General features: G+C 41.5%; 1 protein-coding gene across 7 annotated transcripts in view; it reads left to right on the top strand.

Moving 5' to 3' along the window:
• Positions 1-24,799, top strand: part of LOC308255571 (testis-specific gene 10 protein) — a gene marked incomplete at its 3' end in the record, with an annotated part of 124,655 nt that overhangs the window by 86,906 nt on the left and 12,950 nt on the right. For 6 of the 7 annotated variants that reach the window (XM_080683192.1, XM_080683187.1, XM_080683186.1 and 3 more), the window contains 3 exons: positions 4,406-4,608; positions 11,268-11,372; positions 11,552-11,701. In XM_080683192.1, coding sequence (XP_080539318.1) covers positions 4,406-4,608; positions 11,268-11,372; positions 11,552-11,701 — 458 coding nt within the window. Of the gene's footprint in view, positions 1-4,405; positions 4,609-11,267; positions 11,373-11,551; positions 11,706-24,799 lie in introns of those variants that run through there. The other variant, XM_080683189.1, reaches the window with a different exon arrangement.

Below are 24,799 nucleotides of genomic sequence, written 5' to 3' on the forward strand. Positions count from 1 at the left end.
AGCTCCACCTTTAGTTTTTTTAAGGAAGTCCATACTGTTCTCCACAGTGGTTGCACCAGCCTGCATTCCCACCAGCAGTGCATGAGGGTTCCTTTTTCTCTGCATCATCACCAGCACTTGTCATTTGTTGATTTGTTGATGATAGCCATTCTGACAGGTGTGAGATGGTACCACACTGTCGTTTTGATTTGCATCACTCAGATGATTAGTAACTTTGAGCATGTTTTCATGTGTGTCTTGGCCTTCCTTCTGTCTTCTTTCGAAAAGATTCTGTTTAGGTCCGTTGCCCATTTTTTTTATTGGATCATTTATCTTCCTTTTATTAAGTTGTATAAATTGCTTGTAGATGTTGGAGATTAAACCTTTATCAGTGATAACATTGGCAAATATGTTCTCACATACAGTGGGCTTTCTTGTTTTGTTGATGGTTTCTTTTGCTGTGAAAAAGCTTTTTATTTTGATGTAGTCCCATTTGTTTATTTTCTCTTTAGCTTCCATTGCCCTAGGAGCAGTATCGGTGAAGAAATTGCTTCAGCATATGTCTGAAATTTCTCTGCCTGTGGATTCCTCTAGTATTTTTATGGTTTCCCATCTAATGTTTAAGTCCTGTATCCATTTTGAGTTTATTTTTCTGTATGGTGTAAGTTGGTAGTCTAGTTTCATTTTTTTGCATGTATCTGTCCAATTTTCCCAACACCATTTATTGAAGAGACTGTCTTGACTCCATTGTATGTTCATGCCTCCTTTGTCAAATATTAATTGAGCATAGTGGTTTGGGTCGATATCTGGATTCTCTATTCTATTCCATTGGTCTATATGTCTGTTCTTGTGCCAGTACCAGGCTGTTTTGAGAACAGTGGCTTTGTAATACAGCTTGAAATCTGGTATTGAGATCCCACCTACTTTGTTGTTCTTTCTCAGGATTGCTGTGGCTATTTGGGGTCTTTTTCTATTCCAGATGAATTTTTGGAGAGTTCTTTCTAGGTCTGTGAAATATGCCATTGGTATTTTAATGGGGAGTGCATTGAATCTATAGATTGCTTTGGGTAGTATGGACATTTTAATGATGTTGATTCTCCCAATCCATGAACATGGTATGTTCTTCCATCTGTTTACGTCTTACTCTATCTCCTTTTTCAGTGTCCTGTAGTTTTTCGTGTATAGGTCTTTTACCTCCTTAGTTAAGTTTATTCCTAGGTATCTTAATTTTTTTGGTGCAATGGTAAATGGGATTGCTTTTTTAGTCTCTCTTTCTGTAAGTTCACTATTGATGTATAGAAATGCTATAGATTTCTTGGCATTAATTTTGTATCCTGCTACATTACCGAATTCATTTATTAAGTCTATTAGTTTTTTGATGGAGTCTTTCGGTTTTTTTATATACAATATCATGTCATCGGCAAATAAGGACAGCTTTACTTCTTCTTTTCCAATTTGGATGCCTTTTATTTCTTCTTCTTGTCTAATTGCAATGGCTAATACTTCCAGTACTATGTCGAACAGGAGTGGTGAGAGTGGGCATCCCTGTCTTGTTCCTGTTCTTAGGGGAAATGGTTTTAGTTTTTGCCCCTTGAGTATGATGTTAGCTGTGGGTTTATCATATATAGCTTTTATGATGTTGAGGTATGATCCTTCTATTCCCACCTTGTTGAGAGTTTTTATCAAGAAAGGGTGTTGGATTTTGTCAAATGCTTTTTCTGCATCAATTGATATGACTGTGTGATTTTTTTCCCTCGATTTATTTATGTGATGTATCATGTTTATTGATTTGCGGATATTGTACCATCCTTGCATCCCTGGGATAATTCCTTCTTGGTCATGGTGTATGATCTTTCTGATGTACTGCTGGATCCAAATTTTGTTGAGGATTTTGGCATCTATGTAGTAAAGAACTACACCTTCTAAAACATGGATGACTCTTGAAAACCTTAGGCTAAGTGAAGGAAGCCAGTCACAATAGACCACACACACGTTGTATTATTCCATTTGTATGAAATGTCCAGAATAAGACAGATCATAGAAATGGAAGGTAGATTAGGGATTGCTTCAGGCAGATGCTGGGACGGTGGACAGTAGGTGTTTGGTGAGACTGCTAATGGGTACTGCATTTTATTTGTGGATGATGAAAAATTCTAACACTAGAATTTGTGCGATTGTGGTATGATTGCACAACTCTTTTAATATACTAAAGAAATTGAATTGTACCTTTTAAATGTGTGAGTTATATGGTATGTGAATTATATTTCAATAAATCTGTTGCCAAAAAATGCAACACTCCATTTTGTATTCCTGACAGCAGAGTGTATGAAATTATAATTGCCCATTTTAATGTTAATCAACACACACTAAGAAATTTACCAATTTGTTAAACTAGAACAGAGATTTGCCCCCCAGTGGACATCAGCAATGTCTGGAGACACTTGTGATTGTCACTGCTGGGGTGGGGGATGCCACTGGCCTCTTGTAGAGGCCAGGGGTGCTGTAAGCACACTGCAAGGCATAGGCAGTTCCCTACGCCACATACTTATCCAACGCAAAAGGTCGCTACTGTCAAGGTGAAGATACCCTGGACTCGAAATAGCATTTTGCTTTAATTTCTATTTCTTTGATTATTCATAAGGTTATTTTCCCATCCTATATAATAAAAGCTTAATATGTTAAGTATCCGGGTGTCCGGTTGTCCTTTCAACCAATCAAAGTGTAATATGCTAATGATATGCTAAGGCCGCTCAACTGCTCATTATGACGTGCACTGACCACCAGTGGGCAGACAATCAACACAGGAGCTGCCACCTGTGGTCAGTGCACTCCCACAGGGGGAGTGCCACTCAGCCAGAAGCCAGGCTAACAGCTAGCAAGCACAAAGGTGGTGGTGGGAGCCTCTCCTGCCTCTTCTGCAGCACTAAGGATGTCCAACTGATGGCTAAGCCATCAGTCAGACATCCCCTGAGGGCTCCCAGACTGCAAGAGTGCAGGCCGGGCTGAGGGATACCCCCCAAGTGCACGAATTTCATGCACTGGGCCTCTAGTATGTTTAATAATTTGATATATTTTATATATTTTCTGTTCACATTTCTCCTCAATTTGCATGAGTTTCTTATATTAGTAAGATATTAACTCTTTATTTTATTTACTGAGTTTATTTTCTTCCTGTTGTTTCCTTCTAAATTTTAAGCTTTATATAGACTATCAATATGTTTTTGTTTGGTCAGACATCATTTTTTAATTGCATATAGTTCAGGAAGTTCTTCCCCCACTGCCTCTCCTTCCCCCTATAATCTCATTTTTATTGAATTCTTTTTTCTTAGAGTTTTATCTTTTCACATTTATCTCTTTTTTAAAATATATTTTTATTGATTTCAGAGAGGAAGGGAGAGGGAGAGAGATAGAAACATCAATGATGAGAGAGAATCATTGATCAGCTGCCTCCTGCGCTCCCCCTACTGGGGATTGAGCCTGCAACTCAGGCATGTGTGCTTGATTGGAATCAAACCTGGGACCCTTCATTCCACAGGCCGACACTCTATCCATTTTGCCAAACTGGCTAGGGCCATATTTAACTTTTTAAATGCATATATAATTTATTATAATGTATATTATGAGATAATTTTAGGAATAATTTTTTACTAAATAGTAATGACTGGTTTTCTTCCTTTTGGAGAAACATTTGGCTTACACAGTGTATTTCAGGTTCAAGATAACCTTCAAAAAAATGAAGTTTACCCAGGGTTTATGCAAGAGAGGGCATGTGTAATGACTCCTTGTCTTCCTTAACAATGGAGCGCAATGACACTCTGTAAGGTAGTTACTCGCCTCACACAGTAAAAGCTGTAGTCACAGGTATTACCATGTCAGTCTTGCAGAAATATATAAATAAATATCAAAGCTGGAAATGGAAATTGTTTGCAGTTTGAGATAAATAACTCATTACTTAATGAATTTTCTGATATGATCAAAAAGTTGGTGGAAATGAAACTCTGTGTGTGTGTGTGTGTGTGTGTGTGTGTGTGTATTTTGTAAGGAGGACAATATTTGTAATCAAGAAATTAAAAGGGGCCTGGCCAGGTGGCTCAGGTGGTTGGAGCGTCATCCCATACACCAAAAGGTTGTGGGTTTGATTCCTGGTCAGGGCACATACCTAGGTTGCAGGTTTGTTCCCTGTGGGGGCGCATACGGGAGGCAACTGATCAATGTTTCACTCTCACATCAAAGTTTATCTCTCATTATCTCACATTCGTCTCTCTAAAATCAATAAAAAACATATCAGTTGAGAATTTTAAAAAAGAAAGAAATTAAAGGGGTTCTTATTTTATTACATACTACAGAAATTTTATAAGTCTTTGATAATCTATCAATTAAGTGAATGAATGGGAATAAGTATAGATATCTTCCTATTGTTGTACAGATTGAGAATGAGTTAGATTCTGCTCGTTCTGAAATAGAACTCCTCAGAAGTCAGATGACAAATGAGAGAATCTCCATGCAGAATCTAGAAGCTTTGCTGGTGGCCAATCGGGACAAAGAATATCAGTCTCAGATAGCGCTTCAAGAAAAAGAATCTGAAATTCAGTTGCTTAAAGAACACCTGTGTTTGGCAGAAAATAAAATGTGAGTTTGTTAGCACTATAATAACAAAGTCATATTCCTTAAATTTTTGATACTTTATTTGTTAGTAGAATTTTAAAGCTGGAATTTATATAATTTAGGCATCCATAATTAGCCATTAATTAAACTGAGCACCAGAAAATATTGTGATTTGCCAAAAATGTAGTACTAGTTTCTATTACATGTTTAGCTAAATTGATTTAAATTTAAGTTTAACCATTGTGTTGATAGTTTCTAATAGAGCTTTGGGTAAAATAAGATGTCTAATCTATAATATTGCCTTTAGGAAATATTATAACCAGATTAGAAAAAAAACACTTGTGAAACCAGAAGAATTTTTCTATATATGAACCCACCTGGTATTGCTCCCTAATCTTTCCATTTGTCATACTGTGTTTGCTTGTGTACCTATAATGTACATACTACCGTGTTTCCCCGAAAATAAGACAGTGTCATATATTAATTTTTGCCCCCAAAGACATGCTAGGTCTTATTTTCAGGGGATGTCTTATTTTTCCATGAAGAAGAATACGGTACACATTTATTGTTAAATGAAAATAAAGGAAATTTATTACCTGTATATGGTACAGTAGTACAGTAGTTGTCAACACAAACCAGACGAACTGTGAATCCTACAGTATCAAGAATTTACTCATTTATTCAATGAAAATCATGTCATCATCTTCTGGAACATCATCATAACAATCCAATTCCTGAATTTCCTGGTGAATTTCTTGTGACTCCATTTCTTTCAGAATCAGTGGACCAAATCTCTCATGTTTAGCAATAGCACTGTCTTTAAATGAGTACTTCTTGTCAAGGTAGCCTGCTCGCAGTGCATTTGCAATGCAACTGTCAGTGATTTTCTCCCATGAATTCTTCACCCAAGTCACAACTTCTTGCAGTTTAGGTTTCACAAAGTTTCCACGCTGATTTCTCTCCATTCTATTTTCAATGTAGTCATTAATTTCCATGTGCAAATTGTCTTTGAATGGCTTGTTTATTGCAATATCAAGAGTCTGGAGATAGGCCGTCATTCCTGCGGGAATCATTATCTGATCTATTTTTCTTTTGTGAAGAAATGTCTTCATGTCTTTAGCGCGGTGAGTGCTGGCTGCATCCCAGACTAGCAGACCTCTTTGGCTCCCTCGCATAACAAGCGGCAGCATTAAATCGACCCACTTCCTTATAACTGCTTGTGTGGCCCAGGCTTTTTCAGTTTCAAGAATAAAAACGCCCAAAACACGTTCAATCTTTTCCTTCTTGCCCTTAGAAATGATTAAAGGTGGGATTTTAGTGCCATCCAGATGAATTGCCAAAATACAGGAAACACGTGCACTTTCGTAAGCAGTGGAGGGAATGTACGCTAAGGAGGCACCCCGCTGTTCAATTGTTGTTTGAGATGATTGGCCCATAAACACTGCAGTTTCATCCATAGCAATCATGTTGGAAAGACTGTATTTAGAGAAGTCAGCATCATCAATAAAGGACTTGAATGCAAGTGCTCGCTTAATAACTTGAGTATCTTCCAACCTAAACAATGTTGTAGATCTTCTTAAAGACAGTTCACTTCGCTGAAGGAAATTATCCAGCCAGTGTTGTGATGCTTTGAAGTCTTCGGGGGCTATGTCAAACTGTGGTGCCATTGCAAGGGCAAATTCTTGAATCTGAGCCCTATTCACAACCAAAGCCTTTGCTCTCCTGTCAACAACCCATTCACAGATCAGGTCTTCCAGCTCGGAAAATAATGGTTGCCGACCTGATCCACACTTGCGCTTTTTAGCATTTCCCTTGTCCACTTGTTCAATGAGGTTACCATACTCTGCTCGCCATTTTCGGACCAATCGGATACTCAACATCTTCTCTTTGCAGAAAGCAGTAAGATTTTGGCCCCAAGAGTCTTCCACAATTCCTTTCTTGTACTCCACGGAGTAACTTTTTCTTTTTGTGCTCATTTCTAGGGGTAAAAAAGAAGGAATTGGGGTATCAAGGTGGGGGGGGGAGGGGGATCACTCAAAATGACACAGGAGGGATCAGGGAGGGAATCAAAATGGCACAGGAGAATCAGAGGGGGATTACCATTTTAGTAACCCCTTTTGATCCTCCTGTGTCATTTTGATTGCCCCCTCTGATCCTCCTGTGTCATTTTAAGTGATCCCCCTCCCCCCACCCCTGTGCCACTAAACACCTTCACCAGACATCCCCCCTACCCCTTTATCAGACATTTACCCCCTGGGGCCTGCCTGGGGACTGTCACTGGGTTTGCTGGGGCCTGGATCTGGGCTGGAGCAGGGTCTGCCACTGACTGAGAACCTTCAGTCATCATGAAGGCGGCCGCGAGCATCAGGTAGTGTCACCCGAGACAGACCAGCACTCACCACCTTCGCCACGTCCCGTCCGCTCTAATCCTCCTGTTCTTCTACACGCATCTGCGAAAGTCTCCTCTCGCCCACCCCGCGCTCACCGCTCACTCCGACCTCCGCTCCACCTCCACACAGCAGTGACGTCACGACTCCGCATAACGTCACTGGTTGCTAGACGCCAGTCAGGGCGGCCCTAGCGACCGGTTTACGGTAAATTAATTTTCATTCTGAGACAGAGCCTTGGGGCCTTATTTTCGGGGGGTGCCTTATATTTCACTCAGAAGGAAACCTGTGAGTAGGTCTTATTTTCGGAGGATGTTTTATTTTCGGGGAAACACGGTAGGTACCTGGAAGGACTCCTGCATTCACAGAATACTGAAGACTTCCCATCGATTGTGGCTGCTGCTTTCAGCATCCCAGCACCATTAGCAGCTTATTCCATGACCCTGCTGGAAGGGTGGGTGGAAATGCCTGCCTGGATAGTGAATGTTCTGTTGTTAAACTTTGTCACCTCTCACCAAAAACAGAGGCATGGGGACCCCCAGCCTCTGTTCTTATCTGTCTCCTCTATAATACTTTTTCATCCAGGCTCACCTCTGCCCTCCTGTCTGAGTTTGGGGCTTGGGGGAGGGATAGGAATCATGATCTCAGGAATCAGGCACTCACAGGAGCCCCTGACTGAGCCCAGCCTGCAAAGCCCAAGCCAGTTCCTTCAGAAACTGTTTCCAGGTTATGGCAGCTGTCACTGAGTCCTTTTCAGTCACTGCAGCTGGTCACTGCAGTCCTTTTTGGTCACTGTAACCAGTTCTGCCAGGCCGCTTTCTCAAGCCAGAGGTGGAAATCTCTTAAGAATGTAACCTTAAAGGCTACCTTCTGTTTTAGACTGGCTGATGAGTACTGTCCCTTACACGGGTAAACATGATCAACTTGTGTGTCCTAGAGTGCCATCCTGGGAACAAGCAGAGAGGGTAGAGCGCTCCGTACAAGCAGCATTCGTCTCAGTCGTTATCTCCCTGATGCAGTGCGCCATGTTCTGGGGGTTTTTGGCATGGGTTAGTCCTAAAGGAGATCCTGTTAAATGGAGGAGAGTGTGTGCAGGAATATCAGATTTAATTCTGAGCGTACATAAAGCATGTGGTTGATCTAATATATAGCAGACCATATGAATTCCAGTTTTGATTATTTGGTTATACCATTACTTAAGAGTATAATACTTTAAAGTACTTTTATAAAAATTACTAGAGGCCCAGTGCACAGATTCATGCACCGGGGTTTGGGGGGGTCCCTTGGCCTGGCCTGTGGGGATTGGGCTGAAACCAGATCTCCAACATCCCCCGAGGGTCCCAGATTGCGAGAGGGCAGTTCTCGGGTGATGCACCCCAGAATCGGGTTCCCTCCTCTCTTCTCCCAATATTATGTCACTTTCTCTCTGTATCTGTCTCAGTTCTTTCATCTCACTTTACCCTAAGTTTGGTGGCAACTGATGACTTGTGGGCATTTAGCTGCAAAATGCAATTATTTAGCAAACAGGATTTACTTGGCCTGGAATCTAGTGGGCCTAGGGCAGAACCCTGCTCAATGTCAGGTTCCTGTGCTGGCCCTTCCGCCCCGGCGGGGTCCTGTTGGGGTAGGAACCTCCTTCTTCCTACCTGAGCTGCTCCTATACCTTCTTCCCTCCTCGGAAGTTGCCTGCTGGCACTGCTGTCCGCCTGGAAGGAGGGAAGCCGCAGCCAGTTTCCCAGCCAAGAGTGGTAGTGGGAAAATTCACTGCCTCCCCTGGAAATCAATATTAAGTGGATGGGCCAGTGCAGGCACCAGACATTGGGGCCACAGCCAGTAGGTCCTGCATGTCTCATCATTTAGCTAATTGCAATGAAAAGTTTCTGTTAGGGCCAGACCCATGACCTCTGCAATGGGCTAGAGGCCTGGTGGGGAGCCAGACCTGAAGTGGGAATCCAATTGGCTAGAGGCCCGTGCATGGATTCATGAGCCGGTGGGGTCCATTGGCCTGGTCTCTGGGGATCAGGCCAAAACCTGCTCTCCAACATCCCCTGAGGGGTCCTGGATTGTGAGAGGGTGGTTCTCGGGTGAAGCACCCCGAAATTGGGCTCCCTCCTCTCTGGTTCTGGGTGCATCACCCGAGAACTGCAGCTGCCAAGTTACTGCAGCTCGACAGCTCCTGCCTCCTGGTGGTCAGTGCGTGTCATAGCCACCAGTTGAACGGTCGGCCGTTCAGCCAGTTGCTTGGGCTTTTATATATATAGATGTGCAGTAAATAGGTAATAGAGATAGATAATCCTATATAATAAAGAGCTAATATGCAAATGGCCATCACGCCCTCATGTCCTCATGCCCTCACACCCTCATGCCCTCATGCCAGAACTGCTCTGACACTCAACACTGGGGAGAGAGGAATGTGGACCAGCCAGGCACAAATGAGCTCACAAGAGAGGAATGGGGACCAGCCAGGCACAAATGAGCTCCCGAGAGAAGAATGGGGACCAGCCAGGCACAAATGAGCTCACAAGAGAGGAATGGGGACCAGCCAGGCACAAATGAGCTCCCGAGAGAAGAATGGGGACCAGCCAGGCACAAATGAGCTCACAAGAGAGGAATGGGGACCAGCCAGGCACAAATGAGCTCCCGAGAGAAGAATGGGGACCAGCTAGGCACAAATGAGCTCACAAGAGAGGAATGGGGACCAGCCAGGCACAAATGAGCTTGCGAGAGAGGAATGAGGACCAACCAGGCTGCGGCCTGGGAGAGGGACAAGCTGCCCGCCCCATAGTCCTGGGCACCGGTGGCTGTGGCTGTGGCCCAGGAGAGGAACAAGTCACCTACCTCATGGTCCCAGGTGCCAGAGGCTGCACCTGTGCCTGAGGCCCAGAAGAGGGACAACCCACATGCCCAGTGGTCCTAGGAGTCAACGGCTGTACCTGCGGCCCGGGAGGGGGACAAGCCGCCCACCCCAGGGTCCTGGACGCCAGCACCTGCAGCTGTGGCCCAGGAGAGGGACAAGCCATCCGCCCCACGGTCCCAGGTGCCTGCGGCTGTGACCCAGGTGAAGCCGCCTGCCCACAGTCCCCTGCGGCTGCAACCAGCCTGGGCGAAGCTGGCCCAAGTCCTGGGTGCCTGTGGCTGGCCAGAGGGAGGGAAGCCCGGGTCCCGGGTGCCTGTGACCAGCCAGAGGAGGGAATCCTGTGTCCCGGGTGCGGGACGAGGCAGAGGCGGTTAGGGGCGATCAGGCCAGCAAGGGAGAAGTTAGGGCAATCAGGCTGGTAGGTGAGAAGTTAGGGGCGATCAGGCAGGCAGGCAGAGGTGGTTAGGGACGATCAGGCAGGCAGAGGTGGTTAGGGGAGATCAGGCAGGCAGGCAGGCGTGCGGTTAGGAGCCAGCGGTCCCAGATTGCGAGAGGCAGTCCTGGATTGGAGAGGGTGCAGGCTGGGCTGAGGGAACCCTTCCCCCATGCATGAATTTTGTGCACCTGGCCTCTAGTAGATAATATACTCCATATAAACACAAGGAAATTGACACAGAGAAAGTTTAACTAATTGAATGTGATTGGCACACCTTAAGCTTTTCAAGTAGGCTACCTTGTACATTTACTACACCTAAAATTGGCATATCCTATCTAATAAAGAGGGAATATGCTAACTGACCCTTACACCGTCACAAAGATGGCAGCGCCCACAGCCAGTAAGGAGGGAATATGCTAATTGACTGCCCGCCCTCAAAGATGGCAGTGCCCATATCCAATAAGGAGGGAATATGCTGATTGACTGCCCCGCCCTCAAAGATGGTGATGCCCACAGCCACAAGATGGCAGCGCCCAGTCCCCTCAGCCCCAACCGGGTGGCAGGCACGTGGCAAGGCCGGGCCCAGTGGACCCGGCCTTGCCGCGCGCCTGCCTCTAGAGTCCCCCAGTCCCCTCAGCCCACCAGCCGCCCAGGGCAGCTGCCCAGCTGCCCAGGGCCGCCCGAGGCTCAGGTAACCAGGGCCAGCTGAGGCTTGTGCTGCCGGCAGTGGCAGCAACAGAGGTGTGATGGGGGCATCGCCTTCCCCTGATTGCTGGGTCGCCTCCCACCCCTGAGGGCTCCTGGACTGTGAGAGGGGGCAGGCCGGGCTGAGGGACCCCCCCCCCCTCCAGTGCATGAATTTTCATGCACCAGGCCTCTAGTACATCCATAAAGATCACAATTTGGCTTGGATCCAGCTAAGGAAACATTACCAACATGGTTTAAAAAGTTCTAGACTTTAAAAAAGTCTAATCAACTCTCTCTCTTACATTCTTTCACACAGGGCCATCCAGAGTAGAGACGTGGCCCAGTTCAGGAATGTCGTCACGCAACTGGAAGCTGATTTAGACATTACCAAAAGACAGCTAGGGACCGAGCGCTTTGAAAGGTAAGTTGGTCTCTGTGCAGTATTTAGGCTGGGAGCATTCTTTCTTAGATAACAACAGATTTTGGTTATTCTGTGATGGCTAGGTTTTAAAGTGTGAATTGAACTTCAGTTTTACCACTGGATTAATAATGCCACTGAATACAAAATTTAAAAGTTCTATTTTAAATATTTTGCTTTAGGGATAGGGCTGTGCAAGAACTTCGTCGCCAGAATTACTCAAGTAATGCTTATCATTTGAGTTCTACACTAAAGCCAAATACAAAATGTCATTCACCAGAACGTGCTCACCACCGATCTCCTGACCGAGGCCTGGATCGATCTCTAGAAGAGTGAGTGTTTTAAGGGTCCATTCTCTGGGAACCATGTAGCAATATATACAGTGACTATTTGAGGATGTAAGGAAACTCAGTAACAGTCTGTCAGGAATAGTGCTATTGAAACATGATTAGTTATGGTCACATAAAAATAAAGTATTTTGACTTAGTTTTATATAAGTATTCTAAAGTGAAAGATCTCTATTTTATCTGATTACATAATTATATATTTTAAATCTAATTTTTTTATTTCTACATTAATTTGTATTAATTTTAATTGGTAAATTAAATGAATTTAACTTTGATTAATAAAATATTGGTTCATTTTTATACCACCCTAAATGTGAATACTCTATGAAAGTAGTAAGTTAATATTAGAGGCAGAATTTTAGATACATTTCTATATGTCACAAATTTGTAATAACATTTTTATTTGGAAATAATTTGAAATTTACAATCAGTAATAAAAATAAAATAATACAAAGGACATTTACCCATACTCTGTTAAAATTTTACCAAATTTGCTTTTTATGTGTTTGAGACAATACATGTGCTGTCTCACTTACACACTTGCACATGCTCCCTCTCTCTTTCTACATACACACATTTGTAAAAAAAAAAACCACAATAATTCAAGTTCCAAACCATCCTCACCTTGCCTTCTTCCATTCTGTATTTGTAAGTCGTTTTTTCCACAGTAGGTACCCTGGCTCATTAACACGTTTACTCCATGTAAGCATAGTTACTCCTTTGTTTAATCACAGAATGCATAAAAAATGTTTCAAAATTTCTCACCTAAGTTACTACAATAAGCAGACCAACGTTTTTTAAAAGTTTGAGATCTGGCCCTGGCCAGTTATCCAAATGGTTAGAGCATTGGCACAGAGACAGAAGGCTCGCAGGTTCAATTTCCAGTCAAGGGCATGTATCTTGGTTGCAGGCTTGATCCCCCACCCCCACATGCAGAAGGCAACCAATAGATGTGTCTCTTTCATATTGATGTTTCTCTTTTCTTTCTCCCTCTCCCTCTCATCTACTTTCTCTTAAAAAAAAGTATGGAAAAAAATATCCTGGGGTGAGCATTTAAAAAGTTCAGGATCTGTTTGCAACTCTTCCTTCCTATCCCCATATGTCTTTTTTTTTTTTTTTTAATATATTTTATTGATATGTTACAGAGAGGAAGGGAGAGGGATAGAGAGCTAGAAACATCGATGAGAGAGAAACATCGATAAGCTGCCTCCTGCACACCTCCCACTGGGGATGTGCCCGCAACCAAGGCACATGCCCCTGACCGGAACCGAACCCGGGACCCCCGAGTCCGCAGGCCGACGCTCTATCCACTGAGCCAAACCGGTTTCGGCTCCCCATATGTCTTAAGGCCCAAGTCTTGCAGGCATAATAGTTAAATATTGTCTTAATAAATTACTCAATTACTTTTTTTCTTTCTCTGTGGTTATGGTGTGTATATTTGAAATATCATTAGGTTTCTTTATTTCAGTTTGTTTTCATTTTTCCTCTTCCTAGTATTTTCCTTGATTTGATATAATTTTTGAGTTTGTAGGTTGATATGCTTTCAAAAGTCAAAACTTTACAAAAGTTATACTCAAAGTGTCCCTCTCTCCTGAGTGCTTTCTATCCCGCCCCTCCAATGAGAAGGGCTTTTTTTATGTTTTGGTTTCATTTTTAATTTCTAGTTTTATTGCATTGTGATTAGAGAATATTGTTTATAATATTTCTATTTTATGGAAACTACTGATGTGTTCTTTGTACTTTACTACATGATCAATTTTTGTGACTAGTTCATGTGCACTTAAAAAGATATATTCTTTCGCCGAAACCGGTTTGGCTCAGTGGATAGAGCGTCGGCCTGCAGACTGAAGGGTCCCAGGTTCGATTCCGGTCAAGGGCATGTACCTTGGTTGCGGGCACATCCCCAGTGGGGGGTGTGCAGGAGGCAGCTGATCGATGTTTCTCTCCCATCGATGTTTCTAGCTCTCTATCCCTCTCCCTTCCTCTCTGTAGAAAATCAATAAAATATATTAAAAAAAAAAAAAGATATATTCTTTCTTTTCAGTGTATAGTGTGCATATATCTAAAAGATTTACCTTTTAAATTTTATTTAGCTCTTTTATATTGATGCTTAATTTTTGTCCACTTGACCTGCTAAACTAAGAATGGTGTTTTAAAATCTATTTTTTGTACTTTTTTTCTTGTATCTCCTACAAATTTTGTATTATTTTGTGTAAAACAAGGTGGTTATTTGCGGCATAGATATTATGAACTATCATATCTTCATTATGGAATATGGTCCTTTTATGAAGTGTCCTTTTCTGATACATTTACTTTTTGGAGGGGGTAGGAGCTGGACATCTAATTTGTCTGTTATTAGAGTTACAACTCCGGTATCCTTATAGTCTTCATTTGCTTGGTAAATCTTTGTCCACCTCTTTATTTTTAACTTATTTCAATCACTGCATTTGAAGTATCTCTCTTATATATAGTATAGTATGGATTTGAATTTTGCTTTTGGGGCAATTTTGAAATTCTTTTTTAAAAAATAGGTGAGTTAAGCTCCTTCACATTATTGAGGTGAATGTTAAATTTGGTCTCAACTCTGTTATATCATCTTACGATAATTGTATTTATTATGTGACATTGACTGTATTTCTCAATTTGTTTATACTTCCTTGCTTTTAACATTTGTTTGGACATTCAGGAAGGACTGTGTTTTATTATAGTGGCTACCTTTCTTTTATTTTTTTATTTTTAATTTTTAAAAAATACGTTTTATTGATTTTTTACAGAGAGAAAGGGAGAGGGGTAGAGAGTTAGAAACCGATGAGAGAGAAACATCAATCAGCTGTCTCCTGCACACCCCCTAGTGGGGATGTGCCTGCAACCAAGGTACATGCCCTTGACCAGAATTGAACCTGGGTCCCTTCAGTTTGCAGGCCAACGTTCTATCCACTGAGCCAAACTGGTCAGGGCCTTTCTTTTATTTTTAAAGTTTTATTTATTTTTTATCTTTATTTCCTTTTGTTTTAAATTGACTTTATTTGGTAACATTGGTTCACAAACCATATAGGTTCTAAGTGTACAACTCAATAAAACATCATCTGAATACTGTTTCAAACACCAACAGCCCCAAGAAAAGTCTTTTTTTATCCACATTTTCTCACCCTTTGCCCACCTTCTACTACCCCCAACTTCCCTTTCCCTCTGGCTATCACCACTCTGTTGTTTGCATCTTTGTGATGTATATGTTTTTTTGCTTAATCCCTTCACCTTCTTTCATCCAGTACCCCCAAACCCCTCCCCTCTCACCACTATCAGTCTGTCCCATATATCCATGCCTCTGTTTCCATTTTGTTCATCAGTTTATTTTGTTCATTAGATTCCACATATAAGTGAGATCATGTGGTATTTATCTTTCTTTGACTGGCTATTTCACTTAGCATAATAATGTCCAGATCCATTCATGCTGTTGCATTAGGTAAGATTTCTTTTTTTTTTTTTTTTTTAACAGCCACATAGTATTCCATTGTGTAAATGTCCCACAGCTTTTTTTATCCTCTAATCTGCTGATGGGCACTTGGGCTGTTTCCCGACCTTGGATATTGTAGATAATGCTGCAATGAACATAAGGGAACATACATTCTTCTTCTTTTTTTTTTTTTAATGCAGTTTTCTGTGCATCTTTCTAGTCTTCTAAAAAATATATATTTTATTGATTTTTTACAGAGAAAGGGAGAGGGATAGAGTGTTAGAAACATCAATGAGAGAGAAACATCGATCAGCTGCCTCCTGCACACCCCCCACCGGGGATGTGCCCGCAACCAAGGCACATGCCCTTGACTGGAACCGAACCCAGGACCCTCCAGTCCTCAGGCCGACGCTCCATCCACTGAGCCAAACTGGTCAGGGCCATATATTCTTTAGAATTAGTGTTTTGACATTCCTAGGATATATTCCTAGAAGTGGGATCACTGGGTCAAAAGGCAGTTCTATTTTAAATTTCTTGAGGAAATTCCATATTGTTTTCCACAATGGCTACACTATACTGTATTCTCACCAACATTGCACTAGGGTTCCCTTTTCTCCACATCCTCACCAGCACTTGTTGTTTGTTGATTTATTGATAGTAGTCAGTCTGATAGGTGTGAGGTAATATCTCATTATGGTTTTAATTTGCATATCGGATGATTAGTGTTGTTGAGAATTTTTTCATATGTCTATTGGCCATATCTTATTTGGAAAAGTGTCTATTTTTTTATTTTAAATCTGTATTGTTGAAAGTATTACAGCTGTCCCTTTTTATTCCCCCATTCCCTCCTCTACCCTCTGCCTCTTCCCCTCTACCTCAGGCCTTCACCACTCTATTTTCTGTGTCCATAGGTAATGCATATATGCATATAAATTCTTTGGTTAATCTCTTTCAATCACCCCTTTCCCCTCTTCCCTCTGAGATTCGTCAGTCTGTTCCACGTTTCCATGCCTCTGATTCTATTTTATTTATGAGTTTATTTTATTCATTAGATTCCTTGTTCATTTATTTTGATTTTTAGATTTAATTATTGTTAGATATGTATTTATTGCCATTTTATTGTTCATATTTTTTATCTTTTTTATTCTTCTTCCTCTTCTTAAAGACTACCCTTCAACATTTTATGTAATACTGGCTTGGTGGTGATGAACTTCTTTAGCTTCTTCTTGTCTGTGAAGCTCTTTATCTGACCTTCAATTCTAAATGATAGCTTTGCTGGCTAGAGTAATCTTGGTTGTAGGTTCTTGCTTTTCATCACTTTGGGGATTTTTTTGTGTTGTTTTTTTTAATCTTTATTGTTGAGAATATTATAGATGTCCCCTTTTTTACCCCCATTGCCTCCCTCCACCGGGTTCCAGCCCCGCCCAAGGCCTTCACCACCCTACTATCTATGTCCAGATCTTTAGTTAATTTCTTCCCACTCTGCCCTCCCCGCTTCCCTCTGAGATTGTCAGTCTGCTCCATGCTCCTGTGCCTCTGATTCCACTTTATTTTGTTTTTGATTTTTAGATTCAATTGTTGATAGCTATGTATGTTGATGTTTTATTGTTCATATTTTTTCTCTTCCCCCTCCTCCTCCTTCTCCTCCTCCTTCTCTCAGATAATGGTAGTCTAGTTTCATCTTTTTGCATGTGTCTGTCCAGTTTTCCCAACACCATTTGTTGAAGAGACTGTCTTTACTCCATTGTATGTTCTCAGCATTGTATGTTCAGTATCATCAGGGATATTGGCCTGTAATTTTCTTTCTTTGTAGTGTCTTTATCTGGTTTTAGAATTAGGATAATGCTGGCTTCGTAAAAAGAGCTTGGAAGTATTCCTTCCTCTTGAATTTTTTTGGAATAATTTAAGGAGGATAGGTGTTAGTTCTTCTTTGAATGTTTGGTAAAATTCTCCTATAAATACATTCAGTCCAGGATTTTTGTTTGCTGGGAGTTTTTAAATTACTGCTTCAATTTCATCAGTTGTTATTGGCCTACTCAGGTTTTCTGATTTTTCCTAATTGAGTTTTGGAAGATTATAGATTTCTAGGAATTTGTCCATTTTTCCCAGGTTGTCCAGTTTGTTGGCATAAAGTTGTTCATAGTATTTGCTTACAATCCTTTGTATTTCTTTTTTTTAAGTGTTTTTTTTTAATTTCTTTATTGACTAAGGTGTTACATATGTGTCCTTCTTCCCCTATTATCCCCCCATCCCCCCACTCATGCCCTCACCCCCCTGTTGTCTGTGTCCATTGGTTAGGCCCATATGCATGCATACAAATCCTTTGGTTGATCTCTCTCTCCCCTTTACCCCCACCCTCCCCTACCTTCCCTCCGAGGTTTGATGGTCTGATCGATGTTTCTCTGTCTCTGGAACTGTGTTTGTTCATCAGTTTATGTTGTTCATTATATTCCACAAATGAGTGAGATCATGTGATACTTACCTTTCTCTGACTGGCTTATTTCACTTAGCATAATGCTCTCCAGTTCCATCCATGTTGTTGCAAATGGTAGGAATTACTTCTTTTTTAGCGCAGCGTAGTATTCCATTGTGTAGATGTACCACAGTTTTTAATCCACTCATCTGCTGATGGGCACTTAGGCTGTTTCCAAATCTTAGCTATGGTAAATTGTGCTGATATGAACATAGGGGTGCATATATACTTTCTGATTCATGTTTCTAGCTTCTTGGGATATATTCCTAGAAGTGGGATTACTGGGTCAAATGCGAGTTCCATTTTTAGTTTTTTTGAGGAAACTCCATACTGTTCTCCACAGTGGCTGAACCAATCTGCATTCCCACCAGCAGTGCACCAGGGTTCCTTTTTCTCTGCATCCTCACCAGCACTTGTCATTTATTGATTTCTTGATGATAGCCATTCTGACAGGTGTGAGATGGTACCGCATTGTCGTTCTGATTTGCATCTTTTGGATAATTAGTGACTTTGAGCATGTTTTCATCTGTCTCTTGGCCTTCCTTCTGTCTTCTTTCGAAAAGTTTCTATTTAGGTCTGTTGCCCATTTCTTGATTGGATTGTTTATCTTCCTTTTGTTGAGTTGTATGAGTTCCCTGTAAATGTTGGAGATTAAACCCTTATCAGTGATAACATTGGCAAATATGTTCTCCCATGCAGTGGGCTTTCTTGTTGTTTTGTTGATGGTTTCTTTTGCTGTGAAAAAGCTTTTTATTTTGATGTAGTCCCATTTGTTTATTTTCTCTTTAGCTTCCATTGCCCTAGGAGCAGTATCAGTGAAGAAGTTCCTTCGGCACATGTCTGAGATTTTTCTGCCTGTGAATTCCTCTAGTATTTTTATGGTTTCCCATCTTATGTTTAAGTCCTTTATCCATTTTGAGTTTATTTTTGTGTACGGTGTAAGTTGGTGGTCTAGTTTCTTTTCTTTTTTTTTTTTTTTTTGCATGTATCTGTCCAGTTTTCCCAACACCATTTATTGAAGAGACTGTCTTGACTCCATTGTATGTTCATGCCTCCTTTGTCAAATATTAATTGGGCATAGTGGTTTGGGTCGATTTCTGGGTTCTCTATTCTATTCCATTGATCTATATGTCTGTTCTTGTGTCAGTACCAGGCTGTTTTGAGAACAGTGGCTCTATAATACAGCTTGATATCTGGTATTGAGATCCCACCTACTTTGTTCTTCTTTCTCAGGATTGCTGCAGTTATTTGGGGTCTTTTATTATTCCAGATGAATTTTTGGAGAGTTCATTCTAGGTCTGTGAAATATGCCATTAGTATTTTAATGGGGATTGCATTGAATCTATAGATTGCTTTGGGGTAGAATGGACATTTTGATGATGTTGATTCTACCAATCCATGAACACGGTATGTTCTTCCATCTGTTTATATCTTCCCCTATCTCTTTTTTCAGTGTCCTGTAGTTTTTTGCATATAGGTCTTTTACCTCTTTAGTTAAGTTTATTCCTAGGTATCTTAATTTTTTTGGTGCAATGGTAAATGGGATTGCTTTATTAGTCTCTCTTTCTGTAAGTTCACTATTGGCGTATAGAAATGCCATAGATTTCTTGGCGTTAATTTTGTATCCTGCTACATTGCCGAATTCATTTATTAAGTCTAATAATTTTTTGATGGATTCTTTAGGGTTTTCTATGTACAGTATCATGTCATCTGCGAATAAGGACAGTTTTACTTCTTCTTTTCCATTTTGGATGCCTTTTATTTCTTCTTCTTGTCTGGTAGCAATGACTAGTACTTCAGGTACTATGTCGAATAGGAGTGGTGAGAGAGGGCATCCCTGTCTTGTTCCTGTTCTTAGGGGAAATGGTTTTAGTTTTTGTCTATTGAGTGTGATGCTGGCTGTGGGTTTATCATATATGGCTTTTATGATGTTGAGGTATGATCCTTCTATTCCCACCTTGCTGAGAGTTTTTATCAAGAAAGGGTGTTGGATTTTGTCAAATGCTTTTTCTGCATCAATTGATATGACTATGTGATTTTTCCCCTCAATTTGTTTATGTGATGTATCACGTTTACTGATTTGCGGATATTGTACCATCCTTGCATCTTCGGGATAAATCCTGCTTGGTCATGGTGTATGATCTTTCTGATGTACTGCTGGATCCGATTTGCTAGGATTTTGTTGAGGATTTTGGCATCTATGTTCATGAAGGATATTGGCCTGTAATTCTCTTTCATTGTGTTGTCTTTATCTGGTTTTGGTATTAGGGTGATGCAGGCTTCATAGAATGAGTTTGGAAGTGTTCCTTCCTCTTGAATTTTTTGGAATAGTCTGAGGAGGATAGGTTTTAGTTCTTCCTTGAATGTTTGGTAAAACTCCCCTGTGAAGCCATCTGGCCCCAGGCTTTTGTTTGCTGGAAGCTTTTTTATGACTGCTTCAATTTCTTCTATAGTTATTGGCCTATTGAGATTTTTAGAATCTTCCTGATGGAGTTTTGGAAGGTTGTATTTTTCTAGGAATATGTCCATTTCCTCCAGCTTGTCTAGTTTGTTGGAATAGAGTTGTTCATAGTATTTTTTAACAATCCTTTGTATTTCTATGGGGTCTGTTGTTATTTCGCCTCTATCATTTCTGATTTTGTTTATTTGAGTCCTCTCTCTTTGCTTCTTGGTGAGCCTGGCTAGAGGTTCATCAATCTTATTTATCCTTTCAAAGAACCAGCTCTTGGTTTCATTGATCTTTTGTATTGTTTTGTTTTTTTTTGTCTCTATGTCATTTATTTCTTCTCTAATCTTTATTATCTCCTTCCTTCTGCTCAATCCGGGCTTTTCTTGCTGCTCTCTTTCTAATTCTTTGAGTTGTAGCATTAGATGATTTACTCCCATTTTTTCTTGTTTTTTTGAGGTAGGCCTGTAGAGCTATAAACTTCCCTCTCAGGACTGCTTTCCTTGTGTCCCATAGGTTTTGGATTGTTGTGTTTTTATTGTCATTAGTTTCCAGAATGTTTTTAATTTCTTCTTTGATCTCATTGGTAACCCAGTCAATATTTAGTAACATGCTATTCAGCTTCCAAGTGTTTGAGTGTTTTGGATTGTTTTTATTGTAGTTTATTTCTAATATTATGCCATTGTGGTCTGAAAAGATGCTTGGTATGATTTCAATCTTCTTGAATTTGGGGAGACTTTGCTTGTGACCCAGTATGTAGTCTATTTTTGAAAATGTCCCATGTGCACTTGAGAAAAACGTATATTCCGCAGCTTTGGGGTGAAATGTTCTGAAGATGTCAATTAAGTCCATCTGATCTAGTGAGTCATTTAGGATTGTTGTTTCTTTGCTGATTTTTTTGTCTAGAGGATTTATCCAGTGATGTCAGTGGTGTATTAAAGACCTCTACTATGATTGTATTGTTGTCTATATCTCTCTTGATATCTTCCAGGAGATTTTTTATGTGTTTGGGTGCTCCTGCATTGGGTGCATATATGTTTACCAGGGTTATATCCTCTTGTTGTAACGATCCCTTTAGTATTATGAAGTTGCCTTCCTTATCTCTTGTTACAGCCTTCACTTTGAGGTCTATTTTATCAGATATAAGTATGGCTACCCCAGCCTTTTTTTCATTTTCATTTGCCTGAAAAATATTTTTCTATTCCTTCACTTTCAGTCTGTGTGAGTCCCTTGTTCTGAGGTGGGTTTCTTGTAGACAGCATATATATGGGTCATGTTTTTTTATCCATTCAGCCACTTGATGTCTTTTGATTGGAGCATTTATTCCGTTTACCTTTAAAGTTATTATTGAAAGGTACTTGTTTGTAGCCATTTTTATTTTTTGAGGCTGTGTTCCTTCTTACCATTTTGTTTTTTCTTTTTACAGCATTCCCTTTAGCATTTCTTGCATTGCTGGTTTGGTAGTGATAAACTCCCTTAGCCTTTTTTTTTTTTGTCTGTGAAGCTCCTGATTTCCCCTTCAATTTTGATTGATATTCTTGCTGGATAGAGTATTCTTGGATTGAATCCCTTGCTTTGCATCACTTTGTATATCTCCTTTCATTCCCTTCTAGCTTCATGTGTTTCTGTTGAGAAATCATTTGATAATCTGATGGGGGATCCTTTGTAGGTAGCTCTCTGTCTTTCTCTTGCAGCCTTTAAGATTCTCTCTTTGTCAATAACATTTGCCATTGTAATTATGGCGTGTCTTGGTGTGGGTCTTTTGGGATTCATCTTGCTTGGGACTCTGTACTTGAGTAACTTTTTTCTTCCCCATATCAGGGAAGCTTTCTGTCATTATTTCTTCAAATAAATTTTCTAATCCTTGCTGCTCTTCTTGTCCTTCTGGCAGCCCTATTATAAGTATGTTATTTCGTTTTGCATTGTCCCAAAGCTCCCTTAGGCTCTCCTCCTGCTTTTTAATTTTTTTCTCTAGTTGCTGTTCAGATTGGGCTTGTTTCTGTACCTGATCTTCTAACTCACTGATTCAGTCCTCTGCTTCTTCTAGTCTACTGTTGAAGCCTTCCATGGTGTTTTTGATTGTAGCTATATCATTTTTCATTTCTTCCTGATTTTTGCATAGGTTGTTGATTTTCTCGTCCATCTGGTGTATGAACTGTATGACCATTACTCTAAATTCTTTTTCTGTCATGTTGCATGCTTCCGTTTCACTTATTTCCTTACTTGGTGATTCCTCCTTTTCTTTCTTCTGGGGATTGCTTCGTTGTCTCCCCATTCTGACTATCACCAGAAGGTTCAGATGTTGAGTTGCAGGAGCCTGGACCATGTGCAGTGGGAGTTTTGCACCCACAAGTGTCACTGCAAAGCTCTGATACCAAGATGTGCAGTTGCTGTGGGTTGGTGGGAACCACGCTCATCCTGGGTCAGAGTCACAGGTGCTTAGTGTGGCCTCGTGTGTGCACCTAGAATCAGGGACCCTGACTGCGCCACTTTGAAACAGAGAACCCACTGGCGTGTGCCAAAAATCAAAGTCCCCTATTCAGTGTCAGGAGTCAGAGGCTCCCTGTGTCCATGCCGAGAATCGAGTATCAGAGTCTCTGCTTCTTGGTGCTACCTCACACTGAGAATCAGGTCCCTGTGTGCACATGCGCCAAGAATTGGAGTCACTGGCTCTTAGTATGAATGTACTGGGAATCAGGGATCTCAGGCGCACGTAATGAAGAACGGAGTCTAGTCACTGGTGGTCAATGCTGCCTCTTGTGTGGAGATTCAGGGTCCCCGATCTGCCCAGGAGACTGGGTTGCTCAGTCGCACTGTGTTGGCAGGAGGTCCACTTCTGCCCTGCAGTAAACAGCCTTCTGTGTGTGCTTGCCCTGAATAAAAGTCAGGTGGCTCTGCTCTTTGTGTGAGTGTGGGGTCTAGTTACACGGGTGTGCACTGTGGAAAACAGACTCCCTGTGTCCATGTACCCAGGCTCAAATTCAGCGCTGCCTTCCTGTGTGGGCACAGGGTCTGGTCATGGGGAACAAACTCCCCAAAGACCACACATCCAGGTTCAAATTCACTGCAGCCTCTCTGCTAAGGTGCAGGGTCTGGTCATGGGAAACAAACTCCCCAGGTTTGCACCCCCAGGCTCAAATTCAGTGCTGCTCAAATTCCCTGAGTTCGCAAGTCCAGGGTCAAGTTCAATGCTGTCTCCCTGCCCTGCATGGGTGTAGGATCTGGTCACAGAAGACATTTTCTCCAAGGTCATGCACCTATGCTCAAATTCAGGACTGCCTTCCTGCCTGGGCATGGAGACGAGTTGCGGGAAACAAATTCCCCGAGTTCACAAGTCCGGGCTCAAGTTCAGTGCTGTCTCCCTGCCCTGCGTGGGCGCGGGATCTGTTTGCAGAAGACCACCTCCCTAGGGGTGAGTGGCTAGGCTTGAATTCCGCTCAGTCTCCCTGCCCGGGCACGGAGACTAGTCGCAGGAAACAAACTTCCTGTGTCTGACACCAAGGCTCAAAGTCAGGCAGAGACGCCACTGCTTTATGTGTGCAGAAAGGCTTATTGTGTGGCTGGGGTCTGGTAGTTTCTATGTCGCTGCCATGGGGGCGGCGGGGGAGGGTGCCTGGAGTCCTGGTGTCCCTGGGTCTGCAGCTGTGGTGGCAGTTCTTCTACCACAGCGGCTGTAGGGTCCTGGTTTGCTTCCAAAACCAGACTGGATGGTGGCGAGGCTAGGATCCTAGTCTCAAGCAGTTCTGTTCTTCAAGATGGCGTGGTCTCTGTGCCGCTGGTGTCCTCCCTGGAGTGTTTGCGGCGGCCATGGGGTTTTGCCGTCTAAGACTGCCCAATTGGCAGCCCCCTGGAAGAACTGCAGGGTCTAATTGTCCCTATTTCACTCACACACACACCCACACACATCCACACACATCTGTATCGCTCCCTCACTCTCTCACACACTCTCCCTCCCTACCTTCCTGCCACTCGCCTTCTTGCCTCCCCCACTCAATCCTTTGTATTTCTGTGGTGTCTGATGTTATATCACCTCTTTAATTTCTGATTTTATTTATTTGGGTCCTCTCTTTTTGTTTCTTGATGAGTCTGGCTAGGGGTTCATCAGTCTTGTTTATCTTTTCAGAGAACCAGCTCTTAGTTTCATTGATCTTTTATATTGTTTTTTTTCCTGTCATTTATTTCCAATCTGGTCTTTATTATTTCCTGCCTTTTACTTCCTCTGAGCTTTTCTTGCTGCTATGTTTCTAATTCATTTAGTTGTAGAGTTAGTGCTTTTTCTTATTTCTTGAGGTAGGCCTGAAATAAATGCTATGGAAAGAAATGCTTTGCACTTCCCTCTCAGAACTTCTTTTGCCATGTCCCATAGGTTTTGGGTGGTTGTGTGTTTATTTTCATTTATTTCCAGGAAATTTGTAATTTCTTGCTTGATCTCATTGATAACCCATTCATTGTTTAATAACATGCTATTTACCCTCCATGTTTTTGAGTTTCTTTATTGTAGTTGATTTCTAACTTCTTGCCTTTGTTTTTTGAGAGGATGCTTGATATTATATCAATCTTCTTTAATTTGTATAGACTTGTTTTATGGCCTAACATGTGGTCTGTCTTTGAGAATGTTCCTTGTGCACTTGAGAAGAATGTATATTATATTGCTTTGGGGTGAAATGCTCTGTAAATATCAGTTAGATTCACCTGATCTAGTATGTCATG

The sequence above is a fragment of the Plecotus auritus genome, assembly GCF_963455305.1.
Source record: "Plecotus auritus genome assembly, chromosome: 8".
In the NCBI taxonomy this organism is placed as follows: domain Eukaryota; kingdom Metazoa; phylum Chordata; class Mammalia; order Chiroptera; family Vespertilionidae; genus Plecotus; species Plecotus auritus.